This window comes from Rhodamnia argentea, chromosome 11, assembly GCF_020921035.1.
Source record: "Rhodamnia argentea isolate NSW1041297 chromosome 11, ASM2092103v1, whole genome shotgun sequence".
Classification (NCBI taxonomy): Eukaryota; Viridiplantae; Streptophyta; class Magnoliopsida; order Myrtales; family Myrtaceae; genus Rhodamnia; species Rhodamnia argentea.
The window spans coordinates 20,832,837-20,857,934 of record NC_063160.1 but is presented as its reverse complement, the minus strand read 5'-3'; the positions used below and the strand labels follow the sequence as shown (position 1 = coordinate 20,857,934).

Here is a 25,098-nt window from a genome sequence, read left to right as displayed (position 1 = left end):
GTTGCACCTCCTCCATGAACAAAAACATTTTCAAATGGGAATTAAAAAAAATTGGGCAACTAACCACAACAAACAAATAAAACCAATAGATAAAAGGGAATAGAATATGCTCATGGGTTTATATGGTGGATATTGAAGCAACCACACAGAAGGAGAGAGATAGAGAGAGAGAGAGAGAACAGAACTTCCAGGCTCATGGATGAGAGAGACAGCCACAGGTAGAGAGCGAGAGAGATGGTGTGAGAGAGAGAGAGAAGGGGGGTTTAAGAGAGGGTTTAGGTCTACCAACTGGTGGTTAGAGATTGAGCACCTTAACCAAACACCAGCCAAGAATTTAGAGGGAGGAAGGAGGAGGAGAAGCAACATTGCAGGTTAAACACCAACTACTACTGTTCAGCCTTGCTCTGTTTCAAGCAAGAACCCAAAGCTAAGCAATCCTCGGAGCTTTAAGAGCAGCGACCGTTTCGGAAAGAGAGAGTGTTTGTGTGGGTCAAGGAAGAAAGAACCAACCTTTGCGGAGAGAGAGAGCGAGAGAGAAAGAGGGTCTTGTGTGGTTCTCAGGTGGGGATTGCTGGATATGATGGTTGCATGCTAGTATGATTTCAACAGGCAACAAAAAATTCAAACTTTGTCGTTCCTCTGAAATATGAAGAAGTTATTTCTCTCTTCTTCTTCTTCTTCTTCTTTTCCGGCTTTTAATTCATCTGGGTTTTGGGGTTCTTCTAGGTGTGAACTGGTCTCTTCGATAGTTCAACGCAAATTGGAGTCTTTCTTTCTGCTGAATTCTTGGGATCGGAGGGAGTTTTGGTCTGTTTGTTGGAAGAGTTTTTAGGCCGTTCTGTTGCAAACCCTCTACTGATACAGGATTCAGAGATTCTCTTTGTTTCCAATGATCTTGACTTTTCTTCTTCTTCACTTGTTTTTCTCCACCCTTTTCCGTGGATGAGGGGAATTTTCTTTCCTTTTCTTGTTTTATTCGTCTCTGCATATGCTCCTCCAACTCTGGAATGGAGACGATGAAGCTAACGACTTATTCTACTTCTCTTGTAATTGTCCTTCTATCCTAGCAAGTCCTTATCGAGCGAGCTACTTCATCCTCTGAGGCTAACTAAGCAGACCTCTTACTTGCCTGTTGCTACCAAGCTTGTTCTCGAGATTGTTGTGTCCAACATAGCACGTCTTCTCGTACTTGATTGGATTATCTCATCTGATTTATTTTGTTGGTGTTTTGGCGTGTTTATTTGCTGGATTTGACTTCTCTCCTTACTTGGTTTGATTGGCGAAACGGTACTGGTCTAAAATTTATCAAAGGATCGTCCTTAAGTATTTGATTCTTTCACTGTTGGCATCTCATGCCTGGAGGTAGTCTTCTGATTGTTGAGCTTCTATGTTGAGCTGCCTATTTGATTCGTAAGGAGCGACCTTCAGTTTTCCCATTGACTTTAAGCTACTCTTGCGATGGCATCTCCGACAAATCATCCAAAGCTAAACGTAGTTAGCATATGATAAATTGCGGCAGTAGTCATATGCAATCGGAGACGGCAGGGTTATCACTCGTCTTGAGTAGTTATATTGTCAATTAGCTACATGGCCGATAGTGATACAAAAACTTTAGGAATTGAATCTCGGGTTACTAGCGCATCTACATAAACTCAACTAAATGTTCTTTTTCCCATTTTTCAGCTCTCTCAGTGATTATGAAAGGCTTACTCGGATAACCAGGTGCAAGTAGCATGTCGACTTACTATACCAGTTCCAGCGATCAAAGAGATGCTGCACCTGTTCTATACTTACGAGAACACGCCCCCACATCGCATGCTGAGGAACCTCTTCTTCCTGGCCATAATATGATGTATGTAAGTTCCGGATCCTTCTCGAGTGCATTGGCCGGGAATCCTCAGCAGCAAAGTACCGGCATGGATATGTCGTCCGTTGGAGGTCTGGATTCTATGCCGCAGCACCAAGCCATGTTTTCTAGCCTCGGTGGGTCCCAAATGAGCGATCATGGTTTGACTGGGTGGAGAGATGGGAGGAATGAGATGCTCTTTATGCAGCCAATGGCCAGCCACTCGGCAGTCCTTCAAGATGGTCAGAACTTGCAGGGACAGGGACTTTCACTTAGTCTCGGGACGCATATTCCCTCAGGCATCCACATTCCTTCGAGTCAATATCGGACTCAGAACTTGGGTTTAACTGCATTCTTAAGTCCTAATTCGTCGAAATCGGCTGAAAGCAATAGCAGAAATGGCTCCAATGTAGATGAACAACCAAGAAGTGCTGAGTTCTTCCCTCAGAGTCTAGTGGGAGCCAATCAAGACCCGAACACTGCGAACTTTTCTGTAAATGGAATGGCAAGTGTGTCAAGAATGATTCCGAATTCTAGATACCTAAGGGCAGCTCAACAGCTGCTTGATGAAGTTGTTAATGTTCGGAAAGCTTTGAAGCAATCTGATAGTGAGAAAATTAAGCGGTCTGAAGAGGGAGATGACGATTCCAAGAAAGACGCTGCTTCAAATCCTCAAGAGTCAGATGGTAATTCCGCTGGCGACCTTTCACAGGCTGAAAGACAAGAATTGCAGAGCAAGTTGGCCAAACTTTCGTCAATGTTGGATGCGGTATGTTTGTTGGTATTGCTTACATTTTGGTGTATACTCTCATTTTAGTTAATCTAAGTTTGTCTTATCATTAGAGCTGTTTCCTCATTCCATGTCTCTTGAATGTGGTTTCTGCTCTGAAGAACTTCCAGTTCACTTTGTATGTTTTTGTTGCTTTCTTTCACTTTATTATGTTACTATGCTATTAGATGGAGGTGTCATCTTGAATTAAGAATAGACCACATTACAGCCAAATGAAGAATGTTAGATCACAAGAGATTTAGCATTGCAAAATAGACTCGATTACTCAAGGAACTTAAAAGGTCAAAATCAAAGGTAGCCAAGGGTGAAATTTATGGTTAATGGAACATGGGACCTTGGTCTGCTTGCTGATTCGAGATGGAAGTACATAGAGACTCTACTCACTCAGTAAATTTAGCGAGATTAATGCAAAATCCTGTTGATTTCTGTGAAGCATCCCTCTTTCTAGTCAAGATGCCAAGTTGATTATCTTCCTCTCATGCATTGGTAGAAGTTCTTTGCAGTGACAGAAAAACTTGGGGGAGCAGATCTAATGCCCGCTGTTTTCTGTCATAGGACTTTTGCCAATACTTGACTTTAAAGTTGTCATCTAGTATCCGTTTAACCTAAATTATTGATTGACATGCTTCTGTGCCTCTTGTGTAACCAGTAAAACACATGTTGTATGCATGTTGAGCTTCCATGCTAGTATACAACTGGCAAATATTCATATTGATCATGTGGGGACTGGTAATCATTGTGCCATATCCTGCTGTCTTCTTTCATTAATGTGCTGCAGATGGTTGTTTTCTTTCTGGACAGGACCTGTTTCCTTTTGTAGAATTTCTTCTTTACTTAAATGATCAAGTAAGGAACTGAAAAATAATTACACAAAGCACAATCTTACTGTAACTCCGATGCTTTCTTTTTCTACATCCTGGGACATTAATATCATTGTCTTGTTGAACCTTATCTTCTGTTATAGTGCGACGAGCAACTCTTCTTTTCACAATCTTGAATCAATGAACCGTTCACGGATGCAGGTTGATAGAAGGTACAAACAGTATTACTATCAGATGCAGATTGTAGTGTCATCCTTCGACATGATAGCGGGACCTGGTGCTGCTAAACCATACACTGCTCTTGCCCTTCAGACTATATCACGCCACTTTCGATGCTTGCGAGATGCAATCACCACCCAAATTCAAGCAACCCGTAAGAGTCTCGGGGAACAAGATGCTTCCGGAAGCAGTAAAGGAGTGGGAATACCTCGGCTTCGCTATTTGGACCAGCAGCTCAGGCAGCAACGGGCCCTACAGCAGCTTGGGATGATGCAACAGCATGCGTGGAGGCCGCAAAGAGGACTCCCTGAGAGTTCTGTTTCTATTCTTCGGGCCTGGCTTTTTGAGCATTTTCTTCATCCGTAAGGCAACTGCATTTATGTCTTCAAATGTCTTTTCTTTTTTCCCATTGTTTGTCATCGAGTATTTTCCATGCCTCATATCTTATTTAAGTCTTGGCCTTTTGCAGTTACCCAAAGGACTCTGACAAAATCCTGCTCGCAAGGCAGACAGGGTTGACAAGAAGTCAGGTGAGAAATGAATTCTAGCTTAATCAGAGACCAAACATGAACTGGGTGAAAGCATGAGCTAATCGAGACATCCTAATTCCTGGAGCTCTATTCAAAAACATTGCTGGAGGCAAACCAGCAGTCTGATATCATCAATTATGTTATTACAGTTTGAGAATGATTAGGTTGGGATGGGTGGGTGGTTTAACATTAAACAAAATTGGACTCAAGGACCAACCGATATGAAACCACTTGTTCACAAGGAAATGCTTGAACGCAAGGCTAATGGATGAGGCAGTTTTTATAGGAGAACAGTCATCTTCTCCCTGCCATGCCCGTTGTTATCATTATTCATTAACCGTGGCGGTGCTTGCTTTGTTGATTGTGTCATAGCCTGTCATTTAGAGGAAAAGATCCACAGATTCTCCAATTAAAGTAGACATTAGTTTCTCCTATGCATTGACAAACAACTATATTATAGAATTTACAACACCGGAATGACATTAGTTCCTTTCCATAGTGTAAGATACATTGTAGCAGATACGGTAGCTGTGTCGTGTATTTAACTGATCGACCGGGTTTTGCTGTTTGCCACAGGTCTCGAATTGGTTCATCAATGCAAGAGTGCGTCTCTGGAAACCCATGGTTGAAGAAATGTACAAAGAAGAGACTGGGGATGCGGACATGGACTCCAACTCATCCTCCGACACAGCCAAGCTGAAAATAGGAGACGTCAAGTCCTCCATGGAGGACCGGGTGGAAGAAGTGCAACAGAGTTCAACAGCTACACAGAGATGCGGCTCGGGCCAGCTCATGGACTCAACGTTCGACCGGACTCCGGATGTCGAAATGGCGGGCCACCCAGTGGGATTCAACTACCTAAATGGGAGACACGGAGATGTCGAAGCCGAATATGGCCACATCAAGTTAAATGGAGAGCAAGCGCCCAGTGTCGACGATTGCGGTCTCTTCCAGAATCCCATGGTCCAATCCGGCAGCAGCAACAACGACAGGTTCATGGCTGCTGCCGCTGCCTACCAAATGGCCGAGCTGGGGAGGTTCGGGGGAGGAAGCGGGGTGTCCCTTACTCTGGGGCTGCAGCATTGCGAGGGGGGCGCCTTGCCCGTCTCTGCTGGGGCCCATAGCGGCTTCCTGGCCATGAGAGGGGATGACCTCTACAACCAGGCGGCTTCCTCTATAGGCCCCGGGACGGCGGAATTCGAAAGCATCAACATCGGGAACCAACAGCAGAGGTTCGGTTCCACGCATTTGTTACACGATTTCGTGGCGTGAAACTTAGGAAATGACATATATTGTGGCACCAGCACACAAGTCTGTATGATATTGTATTTTTTTTGTGGAAGGGTTAGTGAAATTTGTAAAGATTAAAGATTTTCACGCACTATTTGTTAAATATGTGAACTGGGAATTGTATAAGTAGGGCTAATCAAAGCCAAGCTTAGTACAGAAATAATGAAAAAAACAGAGGGGATGTTGGGGTTGAAACTTTGAATGGGGGTTGTGATTGGGGAAGCGATCCTTCTCCTCGTGACGGGCATGAATGCGTCCTCCGGTACGCTAAAACCGAACATTGGGGTTTGAATGTTTTTGTCCAAATTCCAGCCAATTCGTGCGGGACCATGTGGGCAATCATTGCCGGATATAGAATTGGACCAATCATGGACTCTGTAGCCTCGCCGGCGTTAGAATTCCCCGCTGCGCGTTTGACTTTATTTGAGTAGAAGTGTTTTTCGAAAATTAATTTTCTAAACTTTCACCTTTTGATTCGTGAAAAATGACTTGGTCACCGAAAAATAATTTTTATTCAACGAAAAATGTAGGGAAAATTAAAAAAAAAAAGTCTTAAGTGTCATTATTTTCTTAAATAAGAGATTGAAGTATCCTCATTTATTATGTCGAATAAGAGTTGAAGTGCACATTGTTTCAAAAAAAGATCCGAAATGACTATATTAGTCTTAAAAAAGGACCGGACTCACTTTAGTTAAGGGCATTTTGGTCATTTATCATTTTATTTTATTTTTTCCTTTTTTAAAGAGATTTTGAAAAAGAAAAAAGAAAAACACAGGCGGCTTGTGGTTGGTAACCCTGCCGACCAGTGGCCCTCGCCTCGGCGGGGACCCTAATGACCCTCTCTCGGCGATCCCGACGGCCATCGCCACCACCCCACCAGCTATGGAATGGTGGCCACGGGTGGGAGGTCTGACCTCCCGCTTGATTTTTTCCCTTTTTTCTTATTTTTTATTTTAATTTAATTTAACAAAAAATTATATTAAATTTATTTTTTTACAAAAATGTCCTTGATCGACCAGAAAATTTGGTCGGCCAACCAATCGGTGAAGTCAAACCCTTATTTGAAATAACTATAGCCACTTCAAGCCTTTTTTTGAGACGATAATGACACTTGAGGCCCTTATTTAAATCCACTCCAAATCTTTATTTGAAAAAATAAAGGTACTAGGGGCTTTTTTTTTCCCAAAAATTTATGCACAAAATTAGAAAAGTAAATTCTTAAATGTAAAGATGTGAAAATACTTTCCAGAATTACTCATCCGAAACTTTTTAAATATTTTTAATCTTTTATTATATAATTGTTTATATTTTTAAATTTTTAAATTTTTAAATATTTTTTATTTCTTTCCAAATTACTTAGCCGGCATGCGACTGACAAAAAAGGGAAAAAAATAAAAAATAAAAATAAAAAACATAAATAATACTTAAAAAAATGTGTTCTCTTTAAACAATTAAAAGAAAATGAAAGCAAAAAAAGTGGAGGGAGAAAAAATTGAGGAAAAATGATTCCCTCTTTTTTAGTATTTTTTTTTCATTAACGGAAAATATTTTTCTCGACTCGAAATTATTTTCTGCCAAAAAGCCCGGCGATCCGAGCCACGCATTAGGCTAACGGCACTAATAAAATCACCGAAAAGGAAAAAGAAAAAAAAAATCTCTTTGGTACACAAGAGGGCAAAACGGCACCAAATTAAATATTCCATCCGACCTTGTCCTCCACAGACTTATTACAAGACACACCACAAACCCTCTCACGACCGTCTACTTACATAAAATCCAAGTCTTATCGCCAGTCGCCGCGGGCAACAAAGCGACAAATCAAAACCCCCATGCAAGCCACAAGCATCTGCATATATGCTACGTACATATCTTTAAGACGGAAGGCCAAATCTTCTTAATGGCCATGGTGGCCAGGCAGCTTCTCTTTGATCTTCTCCATCATGCTTTTCTTCTCGTGCTGCTGCTGCTGCTGCTGCTCGCCCTCGGTGGTGGCGACGGTCTCCGTGGCGTCCTCCGAGTGCTCGTCCCCGTGCTTCCCTCCGGTGATTTTCTCCTTGAGCTTGTCTTTCATGCCTTTCTTCTTCTTCCTCCTCCCACCCTGTCCATCGTCCTCCGACTGCAATTAGATACCACAATACAAGTAATTACATCTGAAAAAAAAGAGAGGATAAAATTGCTAAAAAAATAGTCGTATTGCAATTAGGCAGTTCAGTCCTAAAAAGACATCTTTAATGTTATTATAAAGATCTATGGAATTCAAAAGATTAAAAACACTTGAATCGTTCAATTTTCAATTTGCAACTAATTCCATGAATATTGCTCATCTCGTCTTCATCGAGAGTGACCATGATTTTCATCAGTAAAAATGCTTTCAATTTGAAACTCCACCCATCTAAACGAGATTAAAAAAAATTGAACATTATATATATATAAAATCAAATAAGTTAACGAATCTTTCTTGATTTAATCGATTACAAAACCACCTTGCAGTAATTGAAAGTTCAATATACACAAGATACGTACAAAACCTCTATTTGGAAAGAATATTTACCAACTTTTTTTTGTTCTTTAGCCGAAGACTAATATTCACTGTTCTAAAAATTGCAAATTATTTGAATATTATCAGTTTGATTTGTTTATCATTCTCTTCTCGTGGCTTTTCATGTGTGCAAAAACATAAAAAACCTGTTAAGCGAGTCTCCCTTTTCATTTCTACCTTAACGGCACGGTTGTGCAAGCATTTTCATTATGAATCGCAATCCACGTAGTTCGATTAGGGTTTTGCGCTCTTTTGGTTTATCTTGCTGGTGACTTTAGCCCTTGTTAAACAACTCTTTAACGGAAACAGGATCATGAAAAACGCATAATATTCCCCCAAAAATCGAGAGTGAAGAAAGGGCTGCTCATAGCAGCGGCTGATAGTTAATGAAGGGGGGAGAAAAGTGGGCGAGCTTTCTTTTTCCTCCGGGATTGCCAAAACCCAACACTCACCGAGCTGGAGCTGGAACTGCTAGAGCGACGGTGCTCTCCGGCCTCGGCCTCGGCCTCGCCGCGTTCCTGCTGCTCATGGGGGTGGCTCTGGCCTCCGACGACGCCGGAGAGGCACACAGGCTTGCCAAACTCGTCGGTCAGCTCCACGGGGTTGCCGCGCTCGTCGGTGAGCTGTACCGGATTCCCATGCTCGTCTCTCAAATCAGCCATTTCCCTTTCGTTCACTCCGCAAAAACCAGAAGCTATAAAAGCCAGCTCTCACAAGAAGCTCTTCATCAGACCCCCCTACCATTAATAGGAAGATGCAACGACGGTGGACACATGCAAGCTGCACGCGTGTTGTCGAGGGGGATGAAAGCGACAAAATGACATGCCTCCACGTGGCAGGACCGTGGGTGCGTGGCGCATTTCCGTGTCCGTCCGGCTCACCGAGTCACGAGTTTCTCTGAACCGGCCTGGTTCGTATGTTTCTTCTTCTCTTCCAGCTCTGAGGTGTCGAGCTAACAGATTCACGATGATGAGATAAGGCAGAAGTTTCAGAGGGATCCGATCGGAACGGATGTGATGAATTGCGGATTGTTTTTAAAATTTAAGGTGAAAACGTGATTTAATATTTATTTATTTTCTTGCTTAGTTTAGTCCGGTCTTTTTTGCTACTAAGCATAGAAATATTCAACTAGGGAGGTAAGTGAGGTCTTACTTGAATTTATGGCCTCATACTCTAAAAACATGATAGATTTTGTAGAATTAGTATTGATTATTTAAAAAGTTTTAACTGTTAGATGAATGCATGATTAATTATTTATTATTCTAACATAAAAATCTTAGAAACTTCGTTTCATAACACAAAGTGCAATGAATGTATCTATAGTTCCACGCTGCCCAAATTTAAAAAAAAAAGAAAAAGAAAAGAACCAACAATGCTTGCTGCCACCACCCCACCATTGCTGAGAAGGGTTGGCAATAGTGGGGAAGTGGTCGGCAAGGTTGCCGATCGTAGGCGAGGGCTAATTGGCCCTTATCCGGATCCGGGTGAGGATCGCGGCTACGACCCTCTCCCGTATTGGGGAAGGGTCGCCGGCCCATAGCCGGAGCCTTGCAACCCCCATCGACCACTTTCCCACCATCACCAACCTTGTTGACGGTGGTTGGGTGGCGGCGGTGAGGGCTTTGAATCGGCGTCAAAGGCCTTGTCATTGGTTTTGATCTTGGTTCTATTTTCTTTTAACCTTATTTTTTAAATATTTTTAAATAAAAATTTAACTTGGACTAAAATAATGTCATTTTAGCCATGTCATAGCCACAATGGAGATAGAATATTACAACATGCCATGTTTGCAATTTTCGTTAGCCAAATGGATAGAGTTAGCGTAAGGACTCGATTGCACCGATTTGACAAGTTTCAAGACTCGATTGTAATTTTTGCAAGTTTTTATATTCAATTGAACTTTTGTGACGAGTTTTGAGACTTCTAGTGAACATATCATTTTTTTTTTGTCCTTTTTAATATTTTGTAATTTTTTTATATTTATTTTTTTTACTGTCTTTTTTTTTCGTTTATTTCTTCCATTGCGACCACGGGTGAGGCTCGGCCTCGCCAACATCATCGTAGCTGGCAACTAGCAAAGGAAAAAATAAAAGGAATCTAAAAATAATTAAAAAGAAAAGGAATGTGAAAAGAAGAAATCATTTTTCCCTACTTTTGAAGTTATTTTTTCTATCGACCGATAATGTTTTCCTTAACTAGTTTATTTTCCGTGAATCAAATGCTGAAAAATGCAAAAAATATTTTCCTGTAAATTATTTTCCTCGAAACGAATGGAGCCTAAGGCTCCGTTTGTTTCACGAAAAATATTTTCCTCATTTTCCAATGTTTGGATTACTTAGAAAAATGAGTCAACGATAAATGTTTTCCTACCAAAACTTAAATTCAGAAATTTGATTTTCTCTTTTAAAAAAATGAAAATAATTTTCTGAGCTTGGACCAAAAACTCTGCACTTGGGGACAGGAACTCAAATGCTCGTTCTCGGACCCATGGTAGTGGGGCCAGGTCCCCAGGACATGATCAAGAGACTTCAATGCCCTAGCTTGATTCCATCTAGGTCGCTCTCCAGACCCCAGCTGCCACGCTAGGGTCCATGAACGTCGAGCCTGGGACACTAGTGCTTATGTCCGGGATGATATTAGGCTCGGTAGTATTGAGGAAAAGTCTCTTGTCTTCAGCCCCCGTGCTCAGATCCATTGAGGCCAATTATTTTTAAAAAAGAAATCAAAATTTTATTTTTATTTTCTTTTTAATTTTTATTATTTTTTCTCTTTTCTTTCTCCTCTTCCCTTGCATATCGCTGGGCCTTGAAGACGACAGGCGACCAGCCACGGATGCGGGCCGGCGAGGCTCTAGCTCACCTGTGGCTGTCGCCAACCGGTCGTAGCGGCGAAAGAAGGAAAAAGAACAATATATAAAATACAAAATTATTTTAAAAAATCGCATTAAAAAATATCATAAAAGTTAGTTATCCACGTTAGCGCCTACCATACCAAGTAGCAAAGCCAACATCCACGTCAGTAATTTCCGGACAAACGATGACACAAAAAATCAAATTCCTTATCAAACGATGGAAAATATTTTCCTGTTAAATATTGTCATTTTCTAGAAAGATGACTTATAGAAAAGAATGTTTCTAAAATATCACATTTTTCGGAAACAAACAGATGCTAAATAGTAAGTGATGTTTAAGAATTTTTTTTAAAGTCTCACGTATTGAAAAAGTTCCGTTCGAAAGATCATAGGAAACGACTATTGAAGTGAAGTGTGCGGGGTACTCGACTAATGACCGAGTACAGTGGAGATCAGAGCGCGCAACTAAAATGAAAAGATTTGACTTTGGGCTTCTGGTCTTTTAGTCCGGCCCGAAGTCTGTGATTTAAGGCCCAACGAAGCTCGAAGCTTAAAATAATATTCAAATTCAAAATCATTTCCAGACATTTTTATCAAATATCGTTTGAATAAAAAAGTAAAGAGAGAGAGAGAGCAAACGCTCAGGAATAACATCATAATTTACTATATGCTAGCTGGCTAATAAGTAATAAGCAGCGGAGATTACTATCATCTAAGGCTACATTTGGTTGGGAAAGATTTCATGAAAAAGGAAAATATTTTTCGAAAAAATCATTTTCCAGGAAAATGGTTAGTTTTTCTATGTTTGTGATATGTGACCGAAAATATTTTTTGGTATTTCAATCTCATTTAGAAAATAATTTCAATATCATGACTTTATCTCATGTTAAAAAAAATCAAAATTGTAAATTATTTTATTTCCTTTTCCCTCCACCGTGATCGGTTGGAGGCAACTACAAGCTCACCTGTGGTCGTTGGCAACCCTCAAGCAAAGCTCAGTGGGATCTAGCGAGTCTTGAGCTCACCGGCCCACGTCCTATGGTTGGTTGCTGAGGCTCAACAACGGGCGGAGGAGGAAGAAGAAAAAAATTATAATATGAAATACAAAATTATGAAATTAAATTTATATTTAGGATTTTTTTGTCTGTCCTATATCTAACTCTCCTCTCTCTGATTTTTGCTTGGCCTTTTTGCAGAGTGCGGGAGTTGAACTATGTACTTATAATACTAGCATCCCCACCCCAATCCATTTATGAGTTGGGCCGCATGTCTTTCGGCTATATTTAGGAGTTCACTTTCCTTATTTTATGCAATAATGTTTCATTGACCAGATAGTGTTTTCTGTTGATTAAATCATTTTCAACGAACCAAATAAGCGAAAGTCCGAAAAATCAATTCTCAAAGAATACTTTCACTAAAACAAACGCAATGTAAATTCGAATTCAAAATACTGGTTAAGTATTACGTAATTATCTCGTTTTATCATTGAAATTATATACTATCTTGTTCTCTCACTTTTTTTCACCTCTTCTTCTTGACATGCAACCTGTGTGCTCTTTTTTAGTATAAGTGGCTGCACTTATGACTTTATCAAGTCGGCAGGCAAAGAGAGCACACATCTACGGATTCGTTTGTTTCACGAAAGATAAACAATTTTAAAGATGACAATGAAAAAAAAAAGATTATTGACTAATTATTTCAAGCAATACAAGCGGTCATTTTGAGAATAATATTTTTTAAATTATTTATTTTCGCAAAACAAACGAAGCCTTCAAATACAAGACAGATCCCTATATAATGAAGATTCAAAATTTAACTACGCACTCATTATGACCACCATATTATACAATAGTACAAGATTCTCTATTACATGTGTATATATATATATATGTATATATATAGATATTAAGGTTTACATTATCCATAATTAGGTAAATTCTTACACGTCACAGCTTATTGATTTTGCACAAAACAGGCGCCGGCTCTCAGTTGGGAATGAGCTTGTAAGGGGGCCTAACAAGTGCTGGCGCAGCATCGTACTTGCCATAGTCGTTGGTGCTCACTTTCAGAATCCTTCCATGAACAGCAGTTGCCTCATCTTCATCCTGTGATCCCTCCTAACAATAACATCACCCACTAAACCATCAAACTAAAAATCAGTGAGAGAAATCGTGTAACTTGCACGAAATTACTCACCGTTTCTCTTTGAAACTATAATATAAAACTACACCTTCATCTAACATTTTAAAGCTTTTGGAGCAAACAATTCGGCATATAGTTTCAAACTAAAGTTCGGTGAGAAGAAAGAAAAAGAAAATAAGCTCGGTGATACCGTCTCAAATGGTCAAGTGAAAATAAGCAGGAAGAAGGTAGAAAAAGCCTAGGCAACACGCATGATGATCCTATTCGCCGCGCATAAAAATTAACCAGAAGGTAACAAATGATAACCTCATAAGGAGCAGCATTTTGATTCACTCCCTCGGCCAACATGATCTTGGACCGTCGGCCTGAAGAATTCACAAGAAGAAAAAATGATCACTAAGCAGACAGTCTATGAAGATGAGCTTCAAAGCTTTCGCTTCCCATGCATGCAGACACGTTAGAACATTGACATCTCTAGTTATCAGAATGTTAGCAGAATTTCCAACTCCTGACTTTCATGGTGGTTGGTCACCTCTATTATATGAAAGATTAATGAGACTACAAGTAGTTTTTGGCAAAAGAAAGCCGCGAAAAAGAGACTTAAAAAAGACAAACCTGCCAGAGAAGTTGATAAAAGAGAAGCTGAGAGGAGGAGAAACAGAAGACTAATCTTCTTCAGGAGCATGAGTCCCATGTCTGATGTTTCCTTTCTTGTGAAATTCCCAAGTCTTTTTGGCACTCACAAGTGTATAAACTCACTCAGAGAGAGAGAGAGAGAGAGAGAGAGAGAGAGAGAGAGAGTAATGTTTCTTTTGCTCTGTACCTTTGAGAAACATTAAGACAACGCTTAGTGGAAGTGGATGGAGATAACGGGAAATAAATAGTTTATTTACCTTTACAAATGTCGTCGTCAGTGCTTTGGATTATAAAACTTAAAAGCGAAAAGGTGAAAAGAGACCACTTTTCTCTTGGAAAACCAGCACTACAAAGTCTAAGAAGTTAGTGGATTGATTTACATCATTAATTTATCGTGAAGCTAGTCTTGAGCGTGATGACCCCTCAAGTCTAATAATACCTAAAGTGGGCCATTAGTCTGGTTTAAACACATCCTTCCCCCTGCCCCCCCAAAACCATGGTGATTATTCAAGAATCAAGCTAAGAATGAAAGTGTCTGTGAATTCTGTCTAAGCTTTTGCCCTTATCTTTGCAATGACCCAAATGCTAGCAAAGTAGAGAGAGAGAGAGAGAGAGAGAGAGAGAGAGAGAGAGAGAGAGAGAGAGAGATTAGGTTTAGATCACAATTCATGTGGAGTTCATTCATATATCAACTGCAAGACGAACGGAGAAGATTGGAGATTTCCAAGAAGAATGCATCAGCATTAAGATAGAATTAATCATCGGGAGTCGTGCTGGTTAGAGGGGACGATTAGGTTGTCCTAAAAGCCCAATGTGGACGACCTGGGTGCTTCCAATAATCCTTCCTTCCATGACAAGGACAACGCACCAAACGTCGCTGAAAGGACATTGGTGGGAAATAAAGAGGAGCACTTCCATGGAAACTCCGAGCTTAAACTATTCATACCGGCGTCTCTTTTGCCTAGAGAAAGATCAAGCGGCGGGGTGTTAGTTTATGGGCACGGGCACCTTTTGCAGACGGAGATATGAAAAGGAAAAGATTGAAAAAAAGGAAAAGGGAAACCTCTATTATCTCTCCCCCTACAGCATTCTTCAATCTTTTTCGCTGCAGGCAGGGTCATCTTGCCAATGAATTGCGGGACACGAGCAGGAAATGAATGGAGAACAGATAGGTCATGCACGTTGGACTTATCGCAAACACTTGACGGACATGAACTGTAACGGCCTTGGGCCCCACGCGCTTCCATTGCGCCACTCTGCAAGATATTGTCCGCTTTGGACACACAGTCCTCACGGTTTTGTTCCTCCGAGCGTCGCCCATACAACGCCCGGAAAACGCGTCTTGCAAGTCTAAGGGCACCCAAGCCTTATAAAGGCTTCCCAAGACTACGCTCGGAAAACGCGTCTTGCAAGTCTAAGGGCACCCAAGCCTTATAAAGGCTTCCCAAGACCTCCTCCTAGGCAATGTGGGACTAGAGGAGTTGTGACAAACTCCCCCCTCAAAGGCACGGCGTCCTCGCCGTGCCCTCTAGCACTGGCGAGCGCCCGCTGTGGCCCCACACGCGGTCGAAGGTCGGCTCTGATACCAATTGTAACGGCCTTGGGCCCCACGCGCTTCCATTGCGCCACTCTGCAAGATATTGTCCGCTTTGGACACACAGTCCTCACGGTTTTGTTCCTCCGAGCGTCGCCCATATAACGCCCGGAAAACGCGTCTTGCAAGTCTAAGGGCACCCAAGCCTTATAAAGGCTTCCCAAGACCTCCTCCTAGGCAATGTGGGACTAGAGGAGTTGTGACATGAACCCATCTGAAACGCCAAAGAGAACCGGCGCTCCCACCGTTCTTCAAAGCAGCATTCATTTGCTCCCGACACCCGACTTCTTTTCCGGATAACTTGTTTGTACTTAAAACCGATTTTACAAAATTATCAACTTTTTACTAATAAATCGGTTCAAAGATATTGTGCAAAGTACATGTCGACGACGCAAGAGCCGAAGCTCTGATGATTCAACCCAGGTGTGAGACACTACTATACTGTGATAGCCATCCGAAAATGACGTGGAGTCTACCTTTTCCACCATCACCCCCTAAGTTGAGAAAAAATATTTTTCTTCCCTTCATTCCAGAGAATACCCCGAATTTTACGTTTCAGGACTTTACTCCGATTCCAATTTGTTTGTACTTAAAACCACTTTTACAAAATTATCAACTTTTTCTAGGCAATTCACAAATTATCGATTTTTGTACTAACTTCCTAACTTTTATATGAATACATTACTAAAATTTTCGCATTTATTAATTCTTATATTATATATCGGCGCACATTTCAAACTTGGCCTAAAAAATTATGTCAAAAAATCAGAAATAGAGAGGGAAATGAGAATTTTGAAATAGATTAACACACTTGTGCGACCTTAGGTCGTCTTATTTTTGCAGATGAAGATGTTCATTTCTCTTTATCTTTTAGGCTCCATTCGTTTAGCAAAAAGCAACTTTCAGAAAATGTCTTTCAAATTTTTTTACTTTAGTTTCATGGAAAATTAATGAGTCGAGGAAAAAAATTTCCGTTAATAGAAGAAACACCTTCAAAAAGTGAAGAAAATAATTTCCTCTTTTCAAAAAGAGGAAATCATTTTCTGTAGAGACCAACTTCTAACTTCTCTTTAGCTACATGCTTCTAAATTTCAATATTTTTTATTTTATTTTATAATAATATTATATTTTAATAATTTTTTTAATTGTTATTATTTTTAATGTCTATTTCTTTTTTTTCCTCCGCAGGTCACCGAACCTTGACTACAGCTAACGGCCCGATGAGCCTTGGGCTTGCCAGCGATTGTTGCCCGGCGATTCTCAAGCTCATCAACGATCGTCGTCGGCTAGTCGGATTGGAGGAAGGAGGAAAAACAAAAAAGAAAGAAAAAAAATTAAAAGATAAAAATTAAATATAACTAGAAAGAAAAGAAAAAGAAAAAATAAAAAAATTATTTAAAGGAGTGCATAAGGGAAAATCAAATCTAATTTTTCATACCAAACATCGAAAATATTTTTCAGTTCATTTTCAGATTTCGACTGACAATCGAGAGAAATTATTATTTTCCTTAAAAATGACTTCTTGATCAAGAATATTATATTTTCCGCGAAACGCACAAGTTGATGATGGGCTTATTCGTTAGAATGGATGGATCCGGACGCAACATTCTTCCTTCTCGGCTGTAAAAATATAGGCTTGGTTTTGGATTGAACAAATTCGCACCTTTGACAGTTCATGTGCGATTCACAATTTCTGACCAACATGGCCCATGGGCCATGGCCCAGCTCAATAAACTAACACGAGTGGGCTGGGCTAGCAGATATCCATGTTTTTTTTTGTCTGAATATGTTTCAGCGGATTTTGCAAGAAGAAGAGGAGGAAGAAGGAGAAGCAGCAGCGGACGGACGGCAACCGAGTAATTCGTTCACAGATGCGCAATGGAGATCACCACGATGCCGCAGGTCATGCAACTCCATGCACAGATCCTCAAATCGCCCAACACCACCAGCCCTGACCTCAATATCTCCAAGCTCTTCACCTTCTCGGCTCTCTCTCCCCATGGCGACCTCAGCTACGCTCGCCTCATCCTCGACTCGCTCTCCGCCCCAAACTCCTACTACTTCAACACCATGATCCGCGCTTATTCCCAGAGCCCCGACCCCGACCACCCTCCCCGTGCTCTCTCCCTCTTCCTCTCCATGCTCCACGACCCGGCCTGCCTCACCCCTGGACCCGACAAGTTCACTTACCCTTTCATTTTCAAGTTCTGCGCTCGCTCGAGGTCGACCCGCCTGGGAAAGCAAGTGCACGGGTTGGTTGCCAAGTCGGGTCTCGCTTCGGATCAGTATATAGAGCACGCCCTGATCCATATGTACTCTTCTTGCGGCGAGTCGGCTTGTGCGTGTAAGGTGTTCGATAGAATGTCGCAGAGAGATGTCGTCTCGTGGACTTGCATGATCGATGGGATGGTTGAAGATGATAGTCCTGTGGAGGCGATCAGGTTGTTCGAGAGGATGAGAAAGGAAGGAGTAGGGATTAACGATGCGACGGTGGTCTCGGTTTTGAGAGCATGTGCTGACACCGGGGCATTGGGAATGGGGAAGAAGGTACATGTGATTGCTAAGGAGATAGAGATTGATTCGAAGGCTAATGTCAGCACTGGACTCATTGATATGTACGCAAAGTGCGGGGATCTAAACAGCGCAAGGCGAGTTTTTGATGACATTGCAGAAAAGGATGCTTTTGCTTGGACTGCAATGATATCCAGCCTGGCCAGTCATGGGAAGTGCATGGATGCTATCAATTTATTCCTCGAGATGAGGAAAATGAGCATAAAACCAGATGAAAGGACAATGACTGCAGTTTTATCAGCGTGTCGAAATGAGGGCTTGGGTAATGAAGGTCTGCGGTACTTCAAGAACATGAGAAGGAAATACGGGGTAAGACCAACAATTCATCACTATGGATGTATTGTGGACATTCTTGCCCGAGCAGGGCAATTGGAAGAAGCTGAAGAGTTCATAAGGAAGATGCCTATTGAACCAGATGCGGCGATGTGGAGAAACTTAATTTGGGCTTGTAAAGTTCACGGAGACATAGAAAGAGGCGAACGCTTAATGAAGCATCTCCAATTGTTTGAGACAAATGCTGATGATTGCGGGAGCTATGTGCTCATCAGCAATGTCTATGCGTCAGCCGGAAAATGGTGTGATAAGGCGAGGGTTAGGGAATTGATGGATAAGAAGGGACTCAGGAAACCACCAGGATCCAGTAGGATTGAGGTCGATGGGTTAATTCATGAATTTGCGGCAGGAGATTCAAGTCACCCTGAAGCGGAGAAGATATACGAGAAATTGGATGAGATTGAAGAGAAATTGATCGCAGAAAGGTATAGTCCTAAACTTTCGCAGGTACTGCTCGAGATAGATGACGAGGATAAAGCATTTCAGTTGCGCCATCACAGCGAAAAGCTTGCCGTCGCATTCGGGTTGATTAAGACCAATCCGGACTCCGAAATACGGATAGTGAAGAACTTGCGGTCTTGTGAGGACTGCCATGCAGTCATGAAATTGCTGTCCAAGATATACCAGAGGGAGATAATAATGAGGGATCGCGTACGCTTCCACTATTTCAGGCATGGGGAATGCTCTTGCGGTGACTGCTGGTGATGACGTATCGTTTCTGTTACATCGGAAAGTGGAAAGAATCGAAGAACCCATCTCGAGTATTCCTGGGACTACTGACTAGAGATGGAGGAGATTTGGAAATATTTGCAGCCGAGAATGTGGATAGGTTGGGCTACCACATGTAGATGACTGCTCCTGAATTCCTCCTCTTCAACGATTTTGCCATTGCTTTCAGAATTTTAAGAGATGTGTTGCAGACTTGCAGTGCAGCCACAAGAGCATACAATCACCAAAGCTTAGCGGGTGAAACATGAATTTGACAGAAACTTTTCCTTGCTTCTTTGACAACATTTCTTCATTGCAGAGATGAATTGTCGGCTAACGATCATGAATTGGGGAACCTTACCGGGCCCAAGAAAAGTTGACAATATGCTATCAATTGCGAGGTCCGGCCGGACCCAGTAATAATGTTCACTGCCTAATTAGAACGGTTCGTGGCTGATGGCTCGAGCCAACGGCAGAAGTTTTGCAGCCCAATATTCTAGCCCATTTAATCTGGGTGAAAATTCACCTGATTTGCCCGCTGAACCATGCTTAAATTACCCCGTCACAATGCTCCTAAACCAATGATACAGCGATCATCCAACCTTTAATCTAGCCAGTCATTTCTGAGCGACGTAGGAGGAGCGTCTTCGCGTGGTGATTCAAGATGACATGTTGCTCCCTCCTCCTAAATGAGAGCGATCTTGCATCCCGACTCCCCGAGTTGGCCATGGCGCCCTTTGTTTCTCGAACTCATTCGACCGGACCCGACCTGTCATTTCAAATTGATCGGAGCAAAGGCATGCTCTATGTCCCTAACATGAAGTGAGATGGTTTTGTATCAAGAGAAGCATTTGTGGTCTTTAAAGTAAGTGGCCGAATTTGATAGTAATTCCTTTCCTTATCTAATCGCTCCAAGGAAGTAGATGGAAAGGGTGGTTATTGAAGATAGTGAATGAAGTTACGTTTAGATACAGCACAGTGAAGCCCCCCAAATGTGTTTTAGGTTGACGAAAAGTTCGTCACTTTTGCGCAAACGCAGCTTAACTTGCTCGATAAATTTACCATAGATCGAATTTTGTTCGTAGCCCGGAGCATCTATCGAAGATTGCACGCATGGGAACATGTTATTATTGGTTTTCTTTTCGAATAATTTAGAAGCACGGTCGTAATTAACCCGGCTTGGCCGACTGAACTCGTCATCTTCGGGACGCTGTTATCGTCTTCAGATCAAGTAACCATCAGAGACCCTCAAGGAGCTGCAAGCCATTCCGCCATTAACACTACATACAATCGAAAAAAAAAAAGGTGGTGGGCCATGACGAGGACATAAACCTTCAAAGCAATGCTTTACTTATCAGATTTAGATTCCTAGTTTGTATTATAGAGTTTGGAGAAAATTTGGGCGCGCATAGCAACACTTTGCCCGAGAAATCAATTTCTGATTCCGAGCAGAAATTAATTTTTCTACTTTTGGAGAAAAATAATTTTTTTTTTAACTTTTTCAAGTTGCCCTTGAAATGCAAAAATAAAGTTGCGTAACTAAACAGATTTATGCTTCGATAGTTGCGTTATCAAATGGATTTCTGATCCAGAAACACTTGTGAAACATGAATTGTACTCTAGAAGTGTTGTAATGGACGTCCTTATGTACTAAGTAATAGCTTCCTTTTCACGAAACAGAACACAGCATCGCTTAAATTATTTATCCGTGCATATGAATGTACATGTATATTTTCTTTGAAAAAAAAAAACATAAGGAGTTCTTTTCCAGCATGCAATCGGATCCAAAAAGGAAAAAGAAAAGCAAGTGAAAAAAACAGAAAAGAAAAGAGAAAGGTGTGATGGGTGATTTCGTCATCATGATTGGCCTTTGGTGGTGATGACTCCTCTACTAAATTGAGTACAACGCTTTTTGAATTTTCAAGAAACATTATAAGATTACTTTTGCACGCTTCCCAAAAATTAGATTTGAAACCACCACATACCTAATTTGCACCGACCCTTTTACTTTTCTCAAGAGGGGTAAGTACCTGTCTTCTTTGTGCTTTTGTGCTGGGGCGCATCTAGACTATAGCATCACATTCTTTTGTTGTTATTTCTCTTTGACTTTTTTCATTAGCAGCTGATTGATCCTTTCGAATCATGAAAATCCCACACTGAACAACATTTTTTTTGCTGGACTCCTGTCCCCTTACATCAGCCTAGTTCAACTAGTCGAATAATCGAATTTACGAACAGCAATTCAGTATAATTTTTTTTTTTTGTAGGATCCACTGTGATAATGAGAAAGATTTCTTCATATACGCAAAAAACGGCCGATAATACAAGTCGGTACGTATGAGTCGCCGGCTCATTCTTCAATAGGCACGCTATCAGAGTAAGAGTTCTTCCAATTCTGTGAATTTTTCTAGAACACCCTTTTCTTGATATCGGTCGGCTCATTCTTCAACAGGCAGGCGGTCATAGTAAGAGTTCTTCCAATTCTATGAATTTTTCTAGAACACTCTTTTCTTGAATATCGGTCAAAAAAGTTTCGATTGGATTACATGTTGTATTTACATGCCTAAACTAATTTCCCTTGTTGCCTCTTGATATATATACTGGCGAGACCCAATAATGGCATTCACGAGACCCTTCCACTCCTATAATTCTAATCGGATGATTCAATCATTTTCGTTGGTGTCGATATCCTGTAAAACAGAGCAAAAAACAAGGTTAATTAGTCATCGAAGGGGGGAAGAAAAGAAGGGCATCAAAGTTGCAATTCCCTTCTAACTTGTTTAACGTCGTAGGTACCTAGTCGTGTCGGTATCGATTGCAAGTTGGATTATGACTAATTATTGATATATTAAGCAAGTCCTTGTCGAGATAGGATATTGAAATCTCGAAATTATTCCAATATGTAATCGTTCCACGCCAATCGAATCATCATACTTACCTAGCAACGTTTCACTAACATGTACATAATGATTAACTAAGCGTGCACGCTCGTGATGGGTTCTTGAGTCTTGATATCGATCTAATTAGAATTAGAATTGTGTCATTTTTCTTGGAGGAAGAAGAAGACGGAGCAAGTTAATGCCCATGAAGTCAAACCCTATGGCTGCGTTTGGTCATCCGTATAAAACTCGAGATATGATATATTTTATTATATCCCGTGTTTGGTAGGTGTCCCGGATAGTACAATGTTGGATATAGAGGAGACATAACTAGGATAAAAAAAATTCGAGAGGAGGGGGTATGATAAGGTCGGATAATATTTCTCTTATCTCTCATAAATAAAAGCTAATTTTTAGAAACCCTACCCCTTTATTCACGCACTCCTTCACCCACGCTATAGCTTGCTTCTGTAATGTTTTTTAATTTTGGAAAATCAGAATATTTTGAAGCTTGAATCAACCTTGAACTACACTAACTAGATTCGGCCGAGAGTTAATCTCCGGTGAAGAAACAACAGAGCAATTTCTACGTTAAATCTCTACACTAACACGTCAAACAACATCCAAGGAGTGAGAGGGGACTTACCCGATTATCGCCAAGGTTCAATTTCGTGAATAACGGACTCACGAGTTCGGGATAGGTTTTTGGGCTTGGGGTCGACTCGGTGATTTTCACGCAACCAAAATGCAAAATAAACGGGGATTCGAGATTAGGGGAGCACTAGGAGCATAATTAATAAAAAAATCTTGAAGAAACCTAGTCTAAATCGTGAGATGCCATTAAAACCAACTCGAGAGGGGTGAAATTGAGCTCCCCTTTCGAGTAGGTCGTAGGGGTGACGGAGTGGGTTTGGAAAGCTTTACAGGACTTCAAGGAGCTTGTGAGCTAAACTTTGAAGCTCGATTCGTCCTCAAATGCCCGGCCAGAAGTTGGATGCTCTTGGGTTGTAGAGCGTTAATGGCATCCCCGAGCTCTCTCTCCTTCCTCTTTTCTCTCTCACTCGCTCTCTGGTTCTTTTGTTTTTCTCTCTAAATCGCCTTCTATTTTTTTTGTTGATTGCATCCCCTTAATCGAATCAACGGTGAAAGTTAGTATAGATTGGAGAAGGTCAGCTCGCTAAGATAACGCCAAGAAAAACTTATTCATTATTCTTAAGGATCTTGTGCTGTTACACGTGAAAAGGTTTCCTCCGGGTGGGCGCTCTATTTTCCATAGATTGCAACCTTTGCCTGATTGTGTATGGAAAAGGCTTCAAGTTCATGGGGCAAACATGAAAACGATGATGACAACTTTCTTGTTTCATTTGTTTCTATTTTCATTTTATTTATTTTTTGGCAAAGAGGTTTGAAAATCTAATAAAATGTACATATTTTCAAGTTTATTTGTGTATGAGAACGTTATTTTTATAGTAATAAGATCGAAATATTTCATGAACATCACGTAGGAGCATATATGTCCTTTATATTGATATAAAGTTTCTAGCAAATGCAATATATAATAAGATATGAGGATATATGACTTTAAATCCGCAGTTCATCAAACAGTGGATAAGATATGACCAAATCCCCGAATTTCTTATCCTATCATATCCAATCCTATCATGACCAGAAATCCTGACGATCAAACGCAACCTATGGGTAGTAGATCATTTTCAAAGGATTCGACTCCAAATCAAGACCCCCAATTCTACGGGGTTTGCTCCATTGATGTTGGACCCAAATTCGGACGGCACAATCCTCTACTCAATAATAACACTCACTCATCAGAATTCATCATTGAATAATTTCTAATGCATTCCGATGTTTCAACAAAATAGAGTCGATCTCGGTCGCGCCTTGCTTTTGTTTATCCAATTTTAAATCTGTAGTTCACCAAATAGTAGATAAAACATAACAAAATCATTGGATTCTTTATCCTATCCTATCCAATTCTATCTTGAATAGAAATTCAGACGACCAAATATAGTCGAATTTCTATTTAAGATAGGATTAAAGAATCCAAGGATTTTGCTATATCCTATCCATTGGTTAGTGCATGGCAATAATAAAGCCGGATATTTTCACTTTGTATTTTGTCTACTGTTTGGTATGAATGACATATTAGTATAAATGGACATAAAAGTTGCACAAACGAAAATGATAAGACTCCCTTGTGACACTCTTGCCTACTTCATTTTTATTGTTAATTTTTTAATTATTTTTCCTTTTCTTTTTTTTATTTATTTTTGCCCTTCCATCATTCTCTAATAACATTTTACTAAATAGCAAACTATACTAATATTATAAATTACTAAAATAACTAAAGTATGTAATTAATATAAAAAACTATATATATGCATAATTTATATTATAAGATAGAAATAAATTCTAATACATAAACAAAAATGGGAATAAATAATAATGAATTTTTTTTATTTTGAAAATTTTATAGTAGAAATCAAATATTGTTTATATTCTAACACTACTCTAATTTTATTAGTTTGAGAAAATTGTTATTCGAAAAAAAATAACTTATGTATTAGGGTCATTAGAAATCATATCTACATTTATTCCACCTTTCCCCTTGGGATAATTTTATTCAAGTTATATCCTTCTTATATCCCACTATGATATTTCCTAGACATGCACCAAATATAGTATAGGATAAATTTTATTTTATTTTAAATTTTATCCCGATTGCCAAACGCAACCTCAAGGTTTTCACCATTTTACAATATGGGCATGCGTGTGCTCAGGGAAGGATTTTCATTCTTGTGACGATGCTTAGGGCCCGCATGAAAACACTTCGAAATTGCATTTTTCTCGCCAAAAGCCCATTTGACAGAGAAATGCGTTTGATAAAAACCCGATCGAAGTAGAAATATGTTTGGTAAAAAAATTGACTTATGGTAGGATTTTTCGCTTCTGGTAAGATTTTTCGCTTCTGATAAGATTTTTAGTCAATTTTGAGAAGTAAAAAATTTTAACTTCTCGGCTCCAGAATCACTTCTTAAACCACACTCGCCTCCGCCGACCACCGTTCTTGCGACTACCGGCCACCGCCCACCCACCGCCACCGATCGCCGGCCACCCACTGCCGCCAACCACCTCTGCCGTGTACCGCGATCGCTAACCACCGTTGTCGCCTACCGCCGCCGCCACCACCCACCCCCCCTCATTGCTGCTCAACTGCCGACCGCTGCCGCCGCCCACCTCCATCGCCATCGCCGCCCGACCACCGCCGACCACCGTTGCCGTCGACCACCGCCGCCCGCCCCCACCGCCACCGCCGCCCTATCACGGTCGCCAC

General features: G+C 40.8%; 4 protein-coding genes and 1 long non-coding RNA gene across 11 annotated transcripts; 3 read left to right on the top strand and 2 right to left on the bottom strand.

The window, feature by feature from the left end:
* Nucleotides 1-228: 228 nt before the first annotated feature.
* Nucleotides 229-5,698, top strand: LOC115735890 (BEL1-like homeodomain protein 6). 5 transcript variants are annotated; one of them, XM_030667320.2, is made up of 6 exons: nt 407-561; nt 727-873; nt 1,684-2,615; nt 3,659-4,038; nt 4,146-4,206; nt 4,783-5,698. In XM_030667320.2, the coding sequence occupies exons 3-6, from the start codon at nt 1,734-1,736 to the stop codon at nt 5,476-5,478; spliced, it is 2,019 nt and encodes a 672-aa protein (XP_030523180.1). In that variant the 5' UTR covers nt 407-561; nt 727-873; nt 1,684-1,733; the 3' UTR covers nt 5,479-5,698. The 5 variants fall into 5 exon arrangements, with proteins under 5 accessions (XP_030523183.1, XP_030523180.1, XP_030523182.1 ...); XM_030667323.2 differs by lacking the exons at nt 407-561; nt 727-873 and adding an exon at nt 229-371; XM_030667322.2 differs by lacking the exon at nt 727-873 and having other exon boundaries at nt 414-561.
* On the top strand, nt 365-23,639 carry LOC125312861. Its single transcript, XR_007196916.1, has 3 exons — nt 365-550; nt 19,794-19,805; nt 23,629-23,639. It is a non-coding gene; the product is annotated as an uncharacterized LOC125312861 (long non-coding RNA).
* Nucleotides 7,327-8,744, bottom strand: LOC115735913 (embryogenic cell protein 40). Its single transcript, XM_030667352.2, has 2 exons — nt 8,488-8,744; nt 7,327-7,612 (listed from the first exon to the last, which is right to left on the bottom strand). The coding sequence occupies exons 1-2, from the start codon at nt 8,695-8,697 to the stop codon at nt 7,391-7,393; spliced, it is 432 nt and encodes a 143-aa protein (XP_030523212.1). The 5' UTR covers nt 8,698-8,744; the 3' UTR covers nt 7,327-7,390.
* On the bottom strand, nt 12,667-14,126 carry LOC115735812 (protein CASPARIAN STRIP INTEGRITY FACTOR 1-like). Of its 3 annotated transcripts, XM_048272528.1 has the most exons (4): nt 13,922-14,126; nt 13,644-13,782; nt 13,335-13,393; nt 12,676-13,003 (listed from the first exon to the last, which is right to left on the bottom strand). In XM_048272528.1, exons 2-4 carry the CDS (start codon nt 13,720-13,722, stop codon nt 12,872-12,874), a joined length of 270 nt encoding a protein of 89 aa, XP_048128485.1. In that variant the 5' UTR covers nt 13,723-13,782; nt 13,922-14,126; the 3' UTR covers nt 12,676-12,871. The 3 variants fall into 3 exon arrangements, with proteins under 3 accessions (XP_030523090.1, XP_048128485.1, XP_030523089.1); XM_030667230.2 differs by lacking the exon at nt 13,922-14,126 and having other exon boundaries at nt 12,667-12,991; nt 13,644-13,867; XM_030667229.2 differs by lacking the exon at nt 13,922-14,126 and having other exon boundaries at nt 13,644-13,844.
* Nucleotides 16,848-19,562, top strand: LOC115735810 (pentatricopeptide repeat-containing protein At4g21065-like). The gene is made up of 2 exons (XM_048272526.1): nt 16,848-18,919; nt 18,993-19,562. Exon 1 carries the CDS (start codon nt 17,137-17,139, stop codon nt 18,865-18,867), a length of 1,731 nt encoding a protein of 576 aa, XP_048128483.1. The 5' UTR covers nt 16,848-17,136; the 3' UTR covers nt 18,868-18,919; nt 18,993-19,562.
* Nucleotides 23,640-25,098: the final 1,459 nt, after the last annotated feature.